Source organism: Pyrus communis, chromosome 6 (genome assembly GCF_041283825.1).
Source record: "Pyrus communis isolate YQ-2024b chromosome 6, ASM4128382v1, whole genome shotgun sequence".
Lineage (NCBI taxonomy): Eukaryota > Viridiplantae > Streptophyta > Magnoliopsida > Rosales > Rosaceae > Pyrus > Pyrus communis.
In genome coordinates, this window is record NC_142570.1 from 9,331,011 (window position 1) to 9,344,780 (window position 13,770).

The following is a 13,770-nucleotide window of genomic DNA, read 5'->3' on the forward strand; positions in this document are numbered from 1 at the left end:
TGTCTTTTCACCCTCTTTTGATTCACAAAGAGGGTTTTATTAATTAGTAGAGATATAAAGAGAGAGAGCATAAGCAGATAATTTCTTTACCAAAAGATGTGATGTCTAATTAAAACAAACATAAAAGCCATATATATATATATATATATATATATATATATAAACAGAGAGCATAAGCACAAAATTTCTTTACCAAAAGATGTGATGTCTAATTAAAACAAACATGAAGGCCATATATAGAGCATAAGCACATTACTTCTTTACAAAAGATGTGATGTGTAATTAAAACAATCATAAGTTCTCATCATATGTATTTAGTTGCAATAATAGAATGAGTTCTTGCATGCTTCTTCAAGCAAAGCACCACCAAATTGCCCAACTAGTCTCCTTGTGATGAAGGCAAGGAGTTCAACCGCCTCATTTCACATGCTAGTACTAATACAATATAATCGTTGACATATCTATCCTAGGCGGCTAACTTTCCATGATATGATCTTTGAATGAAGATTTAGAAATTGAACGGTTTAAATGCGGGAATAATAGTGGAGCAGACTCAATCACGTAATTGCAGGGGCGGAGAGACCATATGACCACAGTAGTCCTAGGCCCATCCTGCTTTTGTTTACAAAAAAAAAATAGTACTACTTTTTTTATTTGTTATTTTTATCACTTTTCCATGACCTTTTCACTTAAACCTTTCCAATTTCCTAGACAAAAGATCCAGCCTTCTTTAAATATTTTAAGGATATTTATGTAATCTAGTCTAACCCTAAAGCCTATTTATTCCAACTTCCAACACTTCTATTCCTTTTCCCAATGCTAAAAATTAGTATTTTATTATTTTCCAAGTTTCTAGCGGACTACAGTCTGCCAGTCTGGGTTAGGGGTGATATTTGTGTATTACTTTTCGATCAGTCTTCAATTTCCATGATCCTCAAAGGTATGAACTTTGAATCTCCGAAGTTGTCATTTTCAATTTTTTGCAATTTGCTAATTCATATATGTTGTTATCTACAATTGTAAATTAATTTAATAAATAATATTTTTTTTGCAGATTAAAGAATTTCATTATTCCATCATTCCATCATTCCATTAATGAAAAGACATTGAAGTTTAGTTAATTGGTCAACAACCCAAAGTATGTATTTTACTTTCAATTCCTTTTATAATTTTTTGTTTATAAATTATGATTAATTGATGTCTTGCAATTTCTCTTAACTATTGCCTAATTTGTTTTAGTTTGTAAAATTAGCATATATGTTCATATTTCTTTTAATTTAAAGTTAGTCAATCTATGTTTTTTTACAGTTCAATTATGGAAAGATATTTCAAAAGAAAAACACAACCTGGGATATTAGAACCGTCTCCAAAGAGTCCAAAGAACAATGAAAGTAATTCAAAACAAAATTGTGTGGATTCTATGAAAATTAACTTGGAAACTCTCCAATATGATCCAAGATTGTGTAGACTGATTTTGAGTTATCATCCTAATGTCCGAGACCAAGTTTGAAGAGCCTATCTCCAAAATAAACCTTGTCAACCAAAAACCCATACATTTCCCTACACAAATTTTGGGACAAAGCCTAGAAGGTTCAATCCTGCTTGGTTTACTTAGTTTCCTAATTGGTTGGAGTATAGCACATCACAGGATGCTGCCTATTGTTTATGTTGTTATCTCTTCAAACCCGATATTGGAGATCAATCTGGTGGGGATACTTTTGTTGGAGTCGGATTCAAGAATTGGAAGTGCAAGAAGAAACTAGAAATTCATGTTGGAGGACCTAATAATTCTCATAATAATGCTTGGAGAAACTGTGAAGCCTTATTAAACCAAAAGCAACATATTGAAATGGTTATCTCAAAACAAACTAACCAAGATCGAATTGATTATCGAACTCGATTAGGTGCATCAGTTGGTGTTAGTAGAATTCTCTTACAACAAGGTCTTCCATTTCGTGGGCATGATGAATCTGAAAATTCACTCAACCAAGGAAACTTTCTTGAAATTCTATGATGGCTACGTCATTATAATGAGGGTATAAAGGCTGTCACGCTAGAAAATGCTCCTAAAATTTTGAAATTGACATCACCTGATATTCAGAAGGACATCTTAAGTGCTATTTCATATGAAATCATCAGTGCAATCACTAGTGATATTAATGATTCTTTATTTTCCATTCTTGTTGACGAATCACGAGACAAGTGTTCAAAGGAGCAAATGGCCATTGTATTGCGCTATGTGGATAAGGGTCATGTGATAGAGCGCTTTGTAGGTATTGAGCATGTTGCAGATACTAAGGCTTCCTCACTTAAGTTAGCCATTGATGATTTCTTTTCTAGACATGGATTAAGCATATCAAAATTGCGTGGGCAAGCCTATGATGGGGCAAGTAATATGCAAGGTGAGTTCAATGGCCTTAAAGCACTAATTTTAAATAAGAATGAGTCTGCCTTTTATGTTCATTGTTTTGCTCATCAACTTCAATTAGCTCTAGTAGTAGTGGCAAAAAAAAAAAAAAAAAAAAAAAAATCCGAAATTGGAGATCTCTTTACTATGGTTTCTTCTGTGGTGAATGTTGTGGCAGCATCTTCCAAGCGTCGTGATATTCTTAGACAGAAACATGCTCGTGTGGTTTTGGAAGCACTAGAAAATAACGAGCTTTCAAGTGGATAAGGTTTGAATCAAAAAACTACTCTTAAGCGAGCTAATGATATGCGATGGAGCTCTCACTATAATTGTTTAATCAGCTTGGCTCACATGTTCTCATCAACGACAGAAGTGCTTGAGATTGTAAGAAAAGATGGAACAAGTTCTGAATAAAAATTTGAAGAAAAGGTTTTATTGACTTTTATTCAATATTTCAACTTTATTTTTGGTCTACACTTGATGAAAATGGTTTATCACAGGCATTGCAAAAGAAGGATCAAGATATTGTTAATGCAATGAACTTGGTCAATATATGCAAAGGAAGATTGCAAAGGATGCGAGAAAGCGGTTGGGAATCCTTATTTGATGAAGTTTCATCCTTTTGTGACAAGAATCGTATTAAAATTCCTAGCATGGATGATATTTTTACAAGTGGAGAGCGACCAAACCGAAAAGCTCATCCCATCACAAACTTGCACCATTATCGGGTTGATTTATTCACTGATGTCATAGATAAACAACTCACTGAGTTAAATGATCGATTTACTGAGAAGAATATTGAACTACTTCTTTGTGTGGCATGTTTAAGTCTAAGTAATTCTTTCTCTACCTTTGAAAAAGAAAAATTGATGCGTCTTGCCCAATTTTATCCAAGTGATTTTTCAAAGCATGATCTTGAGTTACTCAAAGAATAGCTTGAGAATTATATTTTGGACATGACCTCTAATAGTGAGTTTGCAGATTTGAAAGGAATTGGTGATCTTGCACAAAAGATGGTTAGAACAAAGAAAGATCAGACTTACTAGTTAGTGTACTTGCTTTTGACACTGGCACTCATCTTATCGGTTGCAACTGCAAGTGTAAAGCGAGTCTTTTATGCTATGAACATTGTTAAGAACACCTTATGCAATCGAATGAGTGATTTGTGGATGAACGATTGTTTGATTGCTTATATTGAAAATGATATTTTTAATAGTATAGAGGACTAGGCTTTCATGCAACGGTTTCAAAATATGAAAACTCGTTGAGGACAATTATTTTAATTATTGGGAATATGTAATATTATCAATGCTATGCTATTTTGAATTTTGGTTACTTTTCATATGTGTGTGTATATATATATATATTATGATGTTTTGGTTAACAGTTTTGTAACTACTATCGATTTAATTTTTTTTTTAATATTTGTGAGAGGCCCCTCCTAACCCGAAATCCTTACTCTGCCACTGCGTAATTGGTATTGTATTATATTACTAATTGGTTAGTGCTTGAGCGCTATTGCGTACATACACACACACACACGAATTAGGATTTGAGGACACACACTCTTGACACTCATTTTGTATGGTTCACTTCATAATGTACTTCAATTATTCGAACCGTCCACATTTTAGTACATCATTCATAGATCATTCTTGCAAAAATATTAGATAAATCCAAAACCATTAAGACATTCATTTGTACTAAAGAAAATGGATACCTACAATTACAAAGAAACAATAAGTTTAATCCAACGGTCATATGATTTTGGATTTGAGTATTTTTTGGTAGACATGATCTTTAAGGGAAGACCTAAAAGATAGATGGTTCAGATCGTTGAAATACATTACATAGTGGACCCTATAAAAATGAGTGTAAAAAACGTATGTCTCTGTATCCTAATATATATATATATATATATAAATGAACAATTATTTATGAATGAATTTAGGGATCACTTACTTCTTTAAGGATGAATCGATCATTCTTTGGATGTCATCCATATCGACTAGAATTGATATGTTCTTTCCTCAAATCCCGTTGGTTCCGGCCCATATAGAGATTCCGGATTAACTTTAGTTACACTTGAAATTCCCTCAAATTACAAAGCCTGTGGTTGTAAAGGTTTTCTCAACCAATATTAATTTTCTTCTTATTCGGGGGCTCTAATTGGAATATGGGCAGCAACATCTAGTCTAGATTGTCGAATTTCAATAAACAACACAGCAAGCAGGCGGTTTGTCTCTTCATGATGCCCATTTGCTGAAACTTAGAAAACCTCCGTCATATAAAGATTTAGACAACAAGTTTCTTGGGGATGCGCTCTCGTCGTCTTCATTATCTTCTTCCTCAACTATCCCATTTGAAGGTTTATTTTTTGTGGGCTTGGTAGTCATTGTAATAGTCATGGCCGTTAATTTCTGATCGCGGAGATTTATGCCACCTCTCAGCTGCGACCAACATTGTCTGGCATGACGGCAACATGAAGTTCTTGTGCCATCTTTACACCAAATGTCAATGCTTGATTTGGTGTTGTCTTTCCCATCGACGCTTTCTTCTTAGCCACATAACGTATTTCCATGGTCATGAACTTCACAATTTTTAGCCCTTGTGTCTCACCACGTGTGGTAAAATGTTGGTCCAAAAAATTACACAGGCTACATGGCGCATAAGCCAAAGTAACTAAGAGCTAACTATGTCTTCAATGGCTTGAATGCTGATGCTGACGTGCTAATAATGTGGTGAAGGTGGTCAAATAAGTGGTTGACTTCTAAATTGAGCGGCTTTGGTCGAGGAATGAACGATCTTAGTCTTGGGTTCTATAACCTAAAGACAAGGTTATGCAAAATGGTTCAGCTGTCTGTGTGCCGAACTTTAAAAGTAACATCTCACTTTGTCGAGAAGGCCGATGAAGTAACCTCTTTTGAAGAAAGAATCAAAGACTCTCTGCCAGCTGAGACTTGAGATAACTAATCAACCACAGACTTTGGAGAATCCCCGTCTATCCATTTTGTCAAGATTCCTAAGCCAAACTGACTTTACAACTTCAGCCCCATCTATCCAATCAGAATTTGCGCTGATGGTTAGTGAAGTAGTTAGTTTTCACAAGAGGGTGTTTAAGTGTTTTGCGTAGAGTGTTGACTTATGCATTAAGTTGAAGGTCACTTTCTTGTTGCATGATCTATTATATTTATAGGAGTGAATACTTGAAGCTTAAGCCTACTGAGTTGTAGAGTTCTAATAATACTTCAATTCCTTAGTAGTTATCTGAATATATGCACTTGATATTATCTTCACGAATCATACTTCATCCGAAACCCTATCACCACTGATCTTGCCTTCTTCGACTTGAACTTGGACTATGAATCTAGTCTTATTGTGTGATCAATTCATACTTTATCCAGAAACTAATTTTAATTCTTTCAATCTTGTAAAAAGCCGAACCTGATCCTCGAACAATCTTACTTCAATTAGGACTCAGCCACGTGAGAAACAAATTGTGAACTCTAAGAGCAACTCCAGCGTTGCAAAGGCCCCCTAGGGCAACTCACTATTGAATCCACCCAGTGAACAATAATTGCGTTTAATGAATAGTAACTGTCTTTTGCATCTCAACCCCTAAAACTGAATAGCCATGGCAATAGGCAATAAAATATTATTATTTTTTCCTCATCCAATCCATCAGACTTCCCCATCACCCTTTCCTTTTTTCTCTTCATTTGACCGGTTTTTCCTCTCTCTCTCTCTCTCTTTTCTTTCTATCTCTCTCTTCCTTTTTCTTTCTTTCTCTCCCTCTTTTCCAGCTCACTCTCATGAGCTCTCTTCCTCCTTCCTCCTTCCTCTTCAAACCTTCAACAAATCAAGCTCAAAAATAATATTTTTGGAATCCTTGGAACTCAAGGAACCAAACCATCTTGACGCTTTAAGACCCTTTAACGCTAGGGTTTAGGCTCACAGCCTTAGCTATTCATAACCTCTGCAAAAAATAATAATAATAAAAATAAAAAAATAAAAAAAAACAAAAAAAAAACAGAGCACTTCCACCACAAATTTCAAAACCCCATCATTCCAAAAGCAAAAGAGAAAGATATAAGAAACTATAGAGAATCTCATGGTTTTTGTTTTTGTGAAGAGGAAGTAAAGGAGGTTGACGAGAAGATGATGTAGACGGAGCAGTCTCAGTCGGTGGCTCAACCGCAACAATAGTAGTTGGTGGTGCAGAACTCTGCCGGAAGCCTTAGCTTCAACAACAACATGTCGAAGAAGGACAACGAGATGTCAAGGTCGGCACATGCACCGATGCCGTACATCAGCCACATGTTACATAGCCCTCAGGCTCTCGGGCTGTCGATTCCCGCCTGGCCTCTCGCTCGGGCCTCCCTCAAGCCCCATCGCCTGCATGGGCTGGAGATGCTAGCTGGGGCAATTGGGTTGGAGCAACAGTCGGTCCACCAGGCTATTGAATATGGTGGAGCTGCTCTTAGCAATCCTACTTCGCTTAGAACTCGGCCAAACCACTAGCATCTCTTTACTGGGCTGAGCACTTCACAAATTGGGCCGAAATTTACAACCTTCTTTCTAGGCCATAACTCATGATTTTAGGCCCAAACATATGATGTATATGTAATATGTTGCGGTCATTGTTTACGCATGTATAACTTGAATGCCAAATTATGCATATCCTAAAAGAGAAAATGAACTGAAATACTGTTCATAAGCACAGTGTTCTTCCATTTTGACCCCTGCTTCTTTTTTGTTATTTCAACTTTGCCCCTACTGCTTTGCTGTCAAATGAGTTCCAGTTTTGTGACGCGTGGGATCCTCGACGGGAAGCTACGCTTTTTCCAGTTACTTCCATTCACTGATCTCAGAAGGGAGCCCCTCTCCGCTCTGCTCTCCTCTCATCTCTCACTCTTCCTCTCTCATTCTCTACTGGAAAATCCATAATCTTTCATCTTCCTCTGCTCTTCCTTTCTTTCGGCACCCCATCTCTCTCTCCGTGGAGCCTACAAACCAAGTTTTGACGATCAACAAGCTTCAAACATGGCGGGCGCGTACTGAAGGTACAGCGACGGTGGACAACCTCCGCCGTCGTCGAAGAATTTAATCATCGGAAAGCGTCCTCCGTGTGATTACGGTTTGTTGAATTCCTCAAATTTCCCTTTATTTGGGTTTTATCTCTCCTTTTTGCCTTTGTTCGGGGTTTATAAATTGGGGTTCTTGGGCATTTTAGGGGAATTTATTAAATTAAACTAGAATAAACATGCTGAGACTAATTCCCTCTTCGTTTGCTCTAATTCTTTATTAGAAAATAGAGGAAATCCTTTCATTTATTTGTTGAAACGATTCGGGACTAAGCGTTTTTTTTGTACTGTAGAAATCCATATCATACTAATTAGAAACATACTGATGCTGTTTGATACGCCCGCATCATATATATTATATATGCCATTGCAGGAAGATGTTCAACGAATGGTGGATACTAGTTTGAAGGCCTATAGATTTTCCATCTCATGGTCAAGATTTATCCCAAGTATGCATGATCACCAAATTATAACTCAGATTGAACAAAACAAGTAGCTTTCACACTTAAACAATAATCGGTTTGTTTCTCTCAGATGGAACAGGACCTGTCAATCCAAGGATGTAAAATATTACAGCAATCTTATTAGTGAACTGATCAGCCATGGTAACAGTCTATCTAAATTATGTTTCTACAGTTTCCTGCATTAATAATTTTAGTAGCTATGTCACTTATTATTAATAATTTAGTAGCTATAGTGATCTACAATTCTTTATGTTCATAATTAATTAAGTTGTTTGTTTCAACCAAGAGTCGAACCACGTGTTGTTTAACACTACAGTGATCTCTCTCAGGCACTTGACGATGAGTGTGGAGGATCGGTTAGTCGAAAAACTATGTTAGTTTCTAACATTTATGGGTGAGTTTTAAATGGGACATGCAGAAAATAGGCTTTGAGATGATCATGATGGAACACTTTTGTGGATGCAGAAATGACTTCACTGCATCTGTAGATGCGCGGCCAAAAAACTTTGAGGATAGAGTTTTGCATTGGACTACAATGAATGAGCCTAATGTTTTTATACTTGCAGTTTAGAATATTGGATTTCTTCCGCCACAATAATATTCTGCTCCATTTGGTGTCAACTGTTCTTGAGGCCAAATATGAAATTTATATTGAGAATATCAGGTAAAAAAAATTAATAAAGCATCCATACATGCTCTAATTGTTACACCTCTTATTAACATATATGTTGATCCAGGAAAAAGAATGTTAGAAATCACATTGCGAGGTGTCATTCCAAAAGCTTTTTGCTTCAAAAATTTAGAACCGTTGGCAATGACAATACTTGCCGCTTTCACAAATCTCGAGGTTAAACAATTCCAAGGTATTCAACTTTTTTTTAATTTTTTTTCATTCTTCATACTCCATTTTTAATATTACAACTGTCTCAACCATGTTTTTCATCAACCCAAATATACCTGAATTGGAACTATTCAAAACGATGTATGATTTATTTTGTCATAAACTATTAAATCAAGTGCCTTTGTTATTTTTATAAACCCTCTATAAATCCGCTATGCAGCGCCATTTATACATTTTTTATTATAATTGACTAATTTGTGGTTGTGTTTGATTGGGGAAATGCAGAGAGAAGGCGTTCCCAGTAAGTTTAGCGGAAATACCAAAGAAAATGAGGCAATCCAAATCAATGGCATACAAAGTGTTCGAAACTCAATGAAAAATGAGAAAGGAGCTGTAGTTGATCAGAAAGAGCTGCAGGTTTGATAACGGTTGCACTGAATTCCTTTTGTGATGATTCAGTTTTGGGTTTTAAATAATGCTCCCTGTTTGAATTTGAAACTCTTGATTTTCCATTCAGTTTTTGAACAAAAATTCTCCATGATGCTGATTTGTTTACGGCAGTGTTAAGGTAAATTTTGTTCCCTTCCAGAATAATTTTCAATGAATTATGTCTTCCGAGTAGTATTGAAGCCGGACATTGTATCTTTGAAAAAGTTTATGTATAGTTTCCGCAAAAGTTTATTTTGTGAGTAGCTTATATCCGTATATGGAGTTTTGCTTTTTTCCACTGTGAAATCAAACCCTTCTATGCAGTCTCTTACATTATTGATATGCTCATCCCCCGAAATCTTCATTTCTCATCTGAAGGCAGATTAGAGAAATCAACATTCTAAGTGGTCAAAAATATTGCCCTAGGTATTTATAGGTCTTGAGTCAATCAGTGGTATGCCTTCAGCCTTGTGACTGAAAGCTTTGGCATGTGTTCGGGATCTAGATGAAAGACTCGGGATCCAGATGATAGTTGGTTTAACCTCTCCCTTTGTAGGTAAACTTAATTTGGAAGGAAAGCAACTCAATGTTTTTCATTTGTTCTTCTTTTTTTTTTTTTTTTTTTTATTTTAAAGGCAAGAATGCTACTAGATTAATGGCAGATTTATCATGTGAGTGTCATTGAAGTTTTATCTTGAATCTAAACAAGTTTTTGTCAATTGTTATTTTCAAAGGTTGTGACAGTTTGCTAGCCTAGCAGAAATTTTTGTGATCATAAAACCGTCATGTGATATTACTATTGTGAATGTTATGCAACGAAAAAAGTTTGTAAAAGGTTGCTGATCGGCCTTTGCTGCCACCAATATGTAAAAAGTTGCTGATCAACAATAATAGCTAGCTTGCAATTTTTTTTTTAATGTATCCTATTGAATGGATTTGCGAGCTGCGATAGTACTTAATTATTTTAACAATTTACATTAGCAGCTTTTAATTTTTCACATTGTAACCGAGAAGCATGTATATCATGAAAAATAAAAGTTCTGAAGTGACGATCGAAGAATTTAAAAGTGCTGATTGGTGTATGTGTGCAAATATAACTGTAAACAGGAATACAAATCCATGATTGAACCCCTACTTTGGTTGTAACATGAACACCTTAGGTTTTATGGAATGCTTTTAAAGATTATAAGAGCAAACTAACAAATTGGTCGATTCATATATTGAGGATTGTATATGGATATATAGAGTAATGAATGTTTAAATTTCTGTTAGATAATTTTACAAATTATAATTTCTCAAATCCTATGATTTAAATACTTTTGCCTACTTAATATACCTCCTTTTTATTTTGGTTTTGTGTTGAATTTTACTGTTTTGCAATTTGCAATTAATTGGTACATTACCAAGTTTGAATATTTTTATATAGGTGATTTAATTTTTCTTGAGTTTGAAACAAAAGGAAAAAAAAAAAAAAAAAGTGATCTTCTATTTTTCTGACATTTACATCATGTTCTTATATTTTGCATCTCAGAAGGGTAGATACACTCATGAATCCCAACCGTCTTGCATAGGAGTAAAAACGATTGTTCACAGACAGAGGTAAAAAGATTCTTAATCTTTCATGAGGTTTTCCTTTATTGTTAGACTATATATTAGATTTTTGGCTTCTACATAATTTACCAAAACCATAACTGGCAGATGGTTTTATACTTGACCGAATTGTTAAAATTATTTCATGATGAGGTTGAAAAAGCTGGGATGTGCCATTTGCTTCCAGTACATTCTTCCAACCCAGTTCCAGTTCTCTCTCGCCAGTTTCCAAGAAGCACAGCGTGAGTTCCTCTTCTTTTTCTTAATTACACAGTATTGAATTAGCACGTGTGATGTAGTGTTAACATTAAGGACCTCTGTAAATTTTTTATTGTTTACTGACCAATTGCAGGTAGATGGTATGCTCACAGAACTTGCCTGCTTGCTTCTTCAGATACCTTCCGTGCAATGTTTGATGGTGGTATGATTTTCCAATTTCTCCTTTGAAGCATTTTCTGTAGTGTATGCGCTACAAAAGTAACACGGTGGGAGTAGGTTTAGAGGGTAAAGAAATTTCTTCATGTAATGAGAAGTGAGGGTTTTTGCTTAACCACTTTTATTTACTGGTTTTTTATTTGAGTTTATAGCACCGAGGATATAGGTGAACGGTGAAGCAATTTGGTTAACATGTTGTGAGAAGTATACCAAATGATTTTTCCTTTTTTTGTATTGTTAGAGATTGAAGATGAAAGTGTACCAAATTGGAAGCTCAAATATTGAACAACATGATTTACTTCGGGTTGGTTTGGTATTGTTGTGCTTTAAAAAAAACTGATTCTGCTGTGCTGTGAGAATAAGCGGCTGTGAAATAAAGCAGCAGAGTGTTTGGTAAACTTTTTTGTAAAAGTGCTTTTGGAAAAAAAAAACAGTATGATAGCGATTGGTAAACTTTTATGTAAAACAGCTGTAATTGTGTAAAATAACCAAAACCAAACTTATCTATCATATTTCTTTTTCTCCGTTCCCCATAACCGAGCTTAATTCTATCTTTTAGATTTTTACCCTTATCTCTTTTCTTTTACTTTTATAGAACACTCTCTAGAATCATCTTCACTGTTTTATCCTTCCCGTCCAACTACCTCTCTATCTCTCCCTCTTCACTTTTTCTCTCATCACCAAATTCCATTATTTTCGCCACTTACTCCCTCATCATCAAATTCCATTTTTTTCTCATTCATTCTAAAAAAAACTTCTAGATTTGTCATATGGGTTTTTTGTTTTTTGGATTTTTCACAAGCTGAATTTCATATGGGTTTCGGCAGATCAGTATTTTTTGTCTTCTGGGTTTTGGCTAGCATCATGGAGTTTGTCTACGATGTCGCAGCGGATGAAGGCGATGGTCGAGTGAAGAGCGAGATTGGGAGTCGAGGAAGCCGAGGATCTGAGTAGAGGAGAAGTGATGCCTTTCGACCACAAGCTCGACGATAAAGCTAGGGGCGACACAAATCTTCAAAGATCTTTGGTAGAGATGAAGCTGGGAGGAGCAAAAAGGGGATAATAGAGATGAAGGGAGGGTACATGTTTGTTCGATAAAGTTCCACACGTTCTTGTATATTGCCATTTTAGTATGCCCATAAATTTCCTTTTTCTTTTGATGTTTGGATGCGATTGCAGTGCATCTGTTTGTGGGTATTATTTTTTTTTTTTTGGGATTTTTGTGCTTGCTGTGTTTGCATGGCTCTTGGGTTCCTCTAACTGATAGGTGGAAAATTTGAGATGAAATGCTTCTGAGTAGGTAGTTTTTCAGGTTGAAAATTTGTACTTTTGTGATGTTCATGACTTTTTTGGATTTCAGAGATGAGATTTTGTGGTGATTTATGTTTATGTCGTTCTGTTCGAATCAATAATTTGGATTTAAGGGTAGGATTACTAGAAACTTTCATTAAAGGTTAGTGTTCATCCGTGTTTTGAGGTTTGCGCAGAAGCTGAAAAGCCAGTTTTTCAAAGCTGCCTTTTGCTGCTTCTGTTTTTTGGCTTTTTTTTCATCCAAAACTGTGAAAAAAAACTGAAGCTGGAAGTTTACCAAACACCAAAAACTCTTCTAGCTTTTTTTCATCCCAGCTTTTTTTTTAAATCACCTCAACCCCAAACCATACCTTCATTTGTTAGTTGGTATAGACTTCGTCTCTCCTCAAAACCCATTGTATTCCTTCGGCTCTTTTTTCTTGGTGAGAATTGAAATTTTATTTATCTTTCGAAACTCTAAATTGGTTGTCCTTCTCATATGAAAAATGAATATATTTTTGTGTGATTGTATTTGTATGAACAACTTAATCCACATCTTTTTCTATGTAATGTATTCTTCAAATACCTTTCTTTTGTTCATTATTACACATAAGGATGCAAATAGACTGGTATGGACGTGGACAGATTTTAATATGTGATACATCCTACATATATCTTTTTACCTTATTGAATATGAGGATGTAAATATATATTTCTTTGATATGGATATAATTAGATTTTAATATATTTGCCCATGTTTAATAAAGTTTTCAAACCCGCAGCATCGCGCTGGTTCTATTGCTATTTCTATCTAGATTTCCTTGCTAGGAATTTTGTTTAAATTGATTATCTACATACATTTTTCATCTCATTAGAAATTCACATATATTTTAAGCCTTCATAGGATTAGGAGTAATATAAGATGTGGTTTGCATATTGTATATGTTGTGCCGTAAGATAAGGAACCAATGGTGCCCACCTAGTGACAGATTTTCAGTATATTGGAAATATATTACACGGGATGTACTCCATTGTATTTTGGGTACCCACTAAACTTTTTTTTTAACAATAATGTGTGTGGGATTGACCATTTCCCGATTTAGTATATTTCACATTGTAAAAATAAAAAATAAAATGTATGAATTATCAACATACGGCCTCATAACCACAAGAAGTAACCACTGGTAAGGGCGCAGACTGCAACTCTCCAATAAACAAAAAAATGTGGAA

At 35.2% G+C, this 13,770-nt stretch overlaps 1 protein-coding gene, 1 long non-coding RNA gene and 1 pseudogene across 17 annotated transcripts; all 3 read left to right on the forward strand.

Moving 5' to 3' along the window:
* Nucleotides 1–1,315: 1,315 nt before the first annotated feature.
* Nucleotides 1,316–2,674, forward strand: LOC148696249 (uncharacterized; annotated as a pseudogene).
* A 4,146-nt stretch (nucleotides 2,675–6,820) lies between these two features.
* LOC148696250 (uncharacterized) lies at nucleotides 6,821–8,817 on the forward strand. Of its 2 annotated transcripts, XR_015963574.1 has the most exons (5): nucleotides 6,825–7,544; nucleotides 7,865–7,940; nucleotides 8,026–8,096; nucleotides 8,285–8,619; nucleotides 8,693–8,817. It is a non-coding gene; the product is annotated as an uncharacterized LOC148696250 (long non-coding RNA). The 2 variants fall into 2 exon arrangements; XR_015963573.1 differs by having other exon boundaries at nucleotides 6,821–7,544; nucleotides 8,026–8,619.
* A 259-nt stretch (nucleotides 8,818–9,076) lies between these two features.
* On the forward strand, nucleotides 9,077–13,127 carry LOC148696251 (uncharacterized). 15 transcript variants are annotated; one of them, XR_015963569.1, is made up of 8 exons: nucleotides 9,077–9,213; nucleotides 9,314–9,364; nucleotides 9,608–9,781; nucleotides 10,757–10,824; nucleotides 10,924–11,057; nucleotides 11,168–11,236; nucleotides 11,492–11,554; nucleotides 12,140–12,639. XR_015963569.1 is itself a non-coding variant. In XM_088695727.1 (8 exons), the coding sequence occupies exons 3-8, from the start codon at nucleotides 9,751–9,753 to the stop codon at nucleotides 13,041–13,043; spliced, it is 408 nt and encodes a 135-aa protein (XP_088551853.1). In that variant the 5' UTR covers nucleotides 9,077–9,213; nucleotides 9,314–9,364; nucleotides 9,604–9,750; the 3' UTR covers nucleotides 13,044–13,127. The 15 variants fall into 15 exon arrangements, 6 of the variants coding, with proteins under 6 accessions (XP_088551853.1, XP_088551854.1, XP_088551856.1 ...); XM_088695727.1 differs by lacking the exon at nucleotides 12,140–12,639 and adding an exon at nucleotides 12,912–13,127 and having other exon boundaries at nucleotides 9,604–9,777; nucleotides 11,003–11,057; nucleotides 11,492–11,548; XM_088695728.1 differs by lacking the exon at nucleotides 12,140–12,639 and adding an exon at nucleotides 12,912–13,127 and having other exon boundaries at nucleotides 9,608–9,777; nucleotides 11,003–11,057; nucleotides 11,492–11,548.
* The last annotated feature ends 643 nt before the right edge of the window (nucleotides 13,128–13,770 follow it).

What these genes read in the sequence shown, in the direction of transcription:
- LOC148696251 (XM_088695727.1), top strand. Translation starts at nt 9,751, where the DNA reads ATGATAGTTGGTTTAACCTCTCCCTTT. An exon ending in ACGATTGTTCACAGACAGAG is followed by an intron (nt 10,825 to 11,002) that starts GTAAAAAGATTC and finishes ATTTGCTTCCAG; the next exon opens with TACATTCTTCCAACCCAGTT. An exon ending in ATATTGAACAACATGATTTA is followed by an intron (nt 11,549 to 12,911) that starts CTTCGGGTTGGT and finishes CCCAAACCATAC; the next exon opens with CTTCATTTGTTAGTTGGTAT.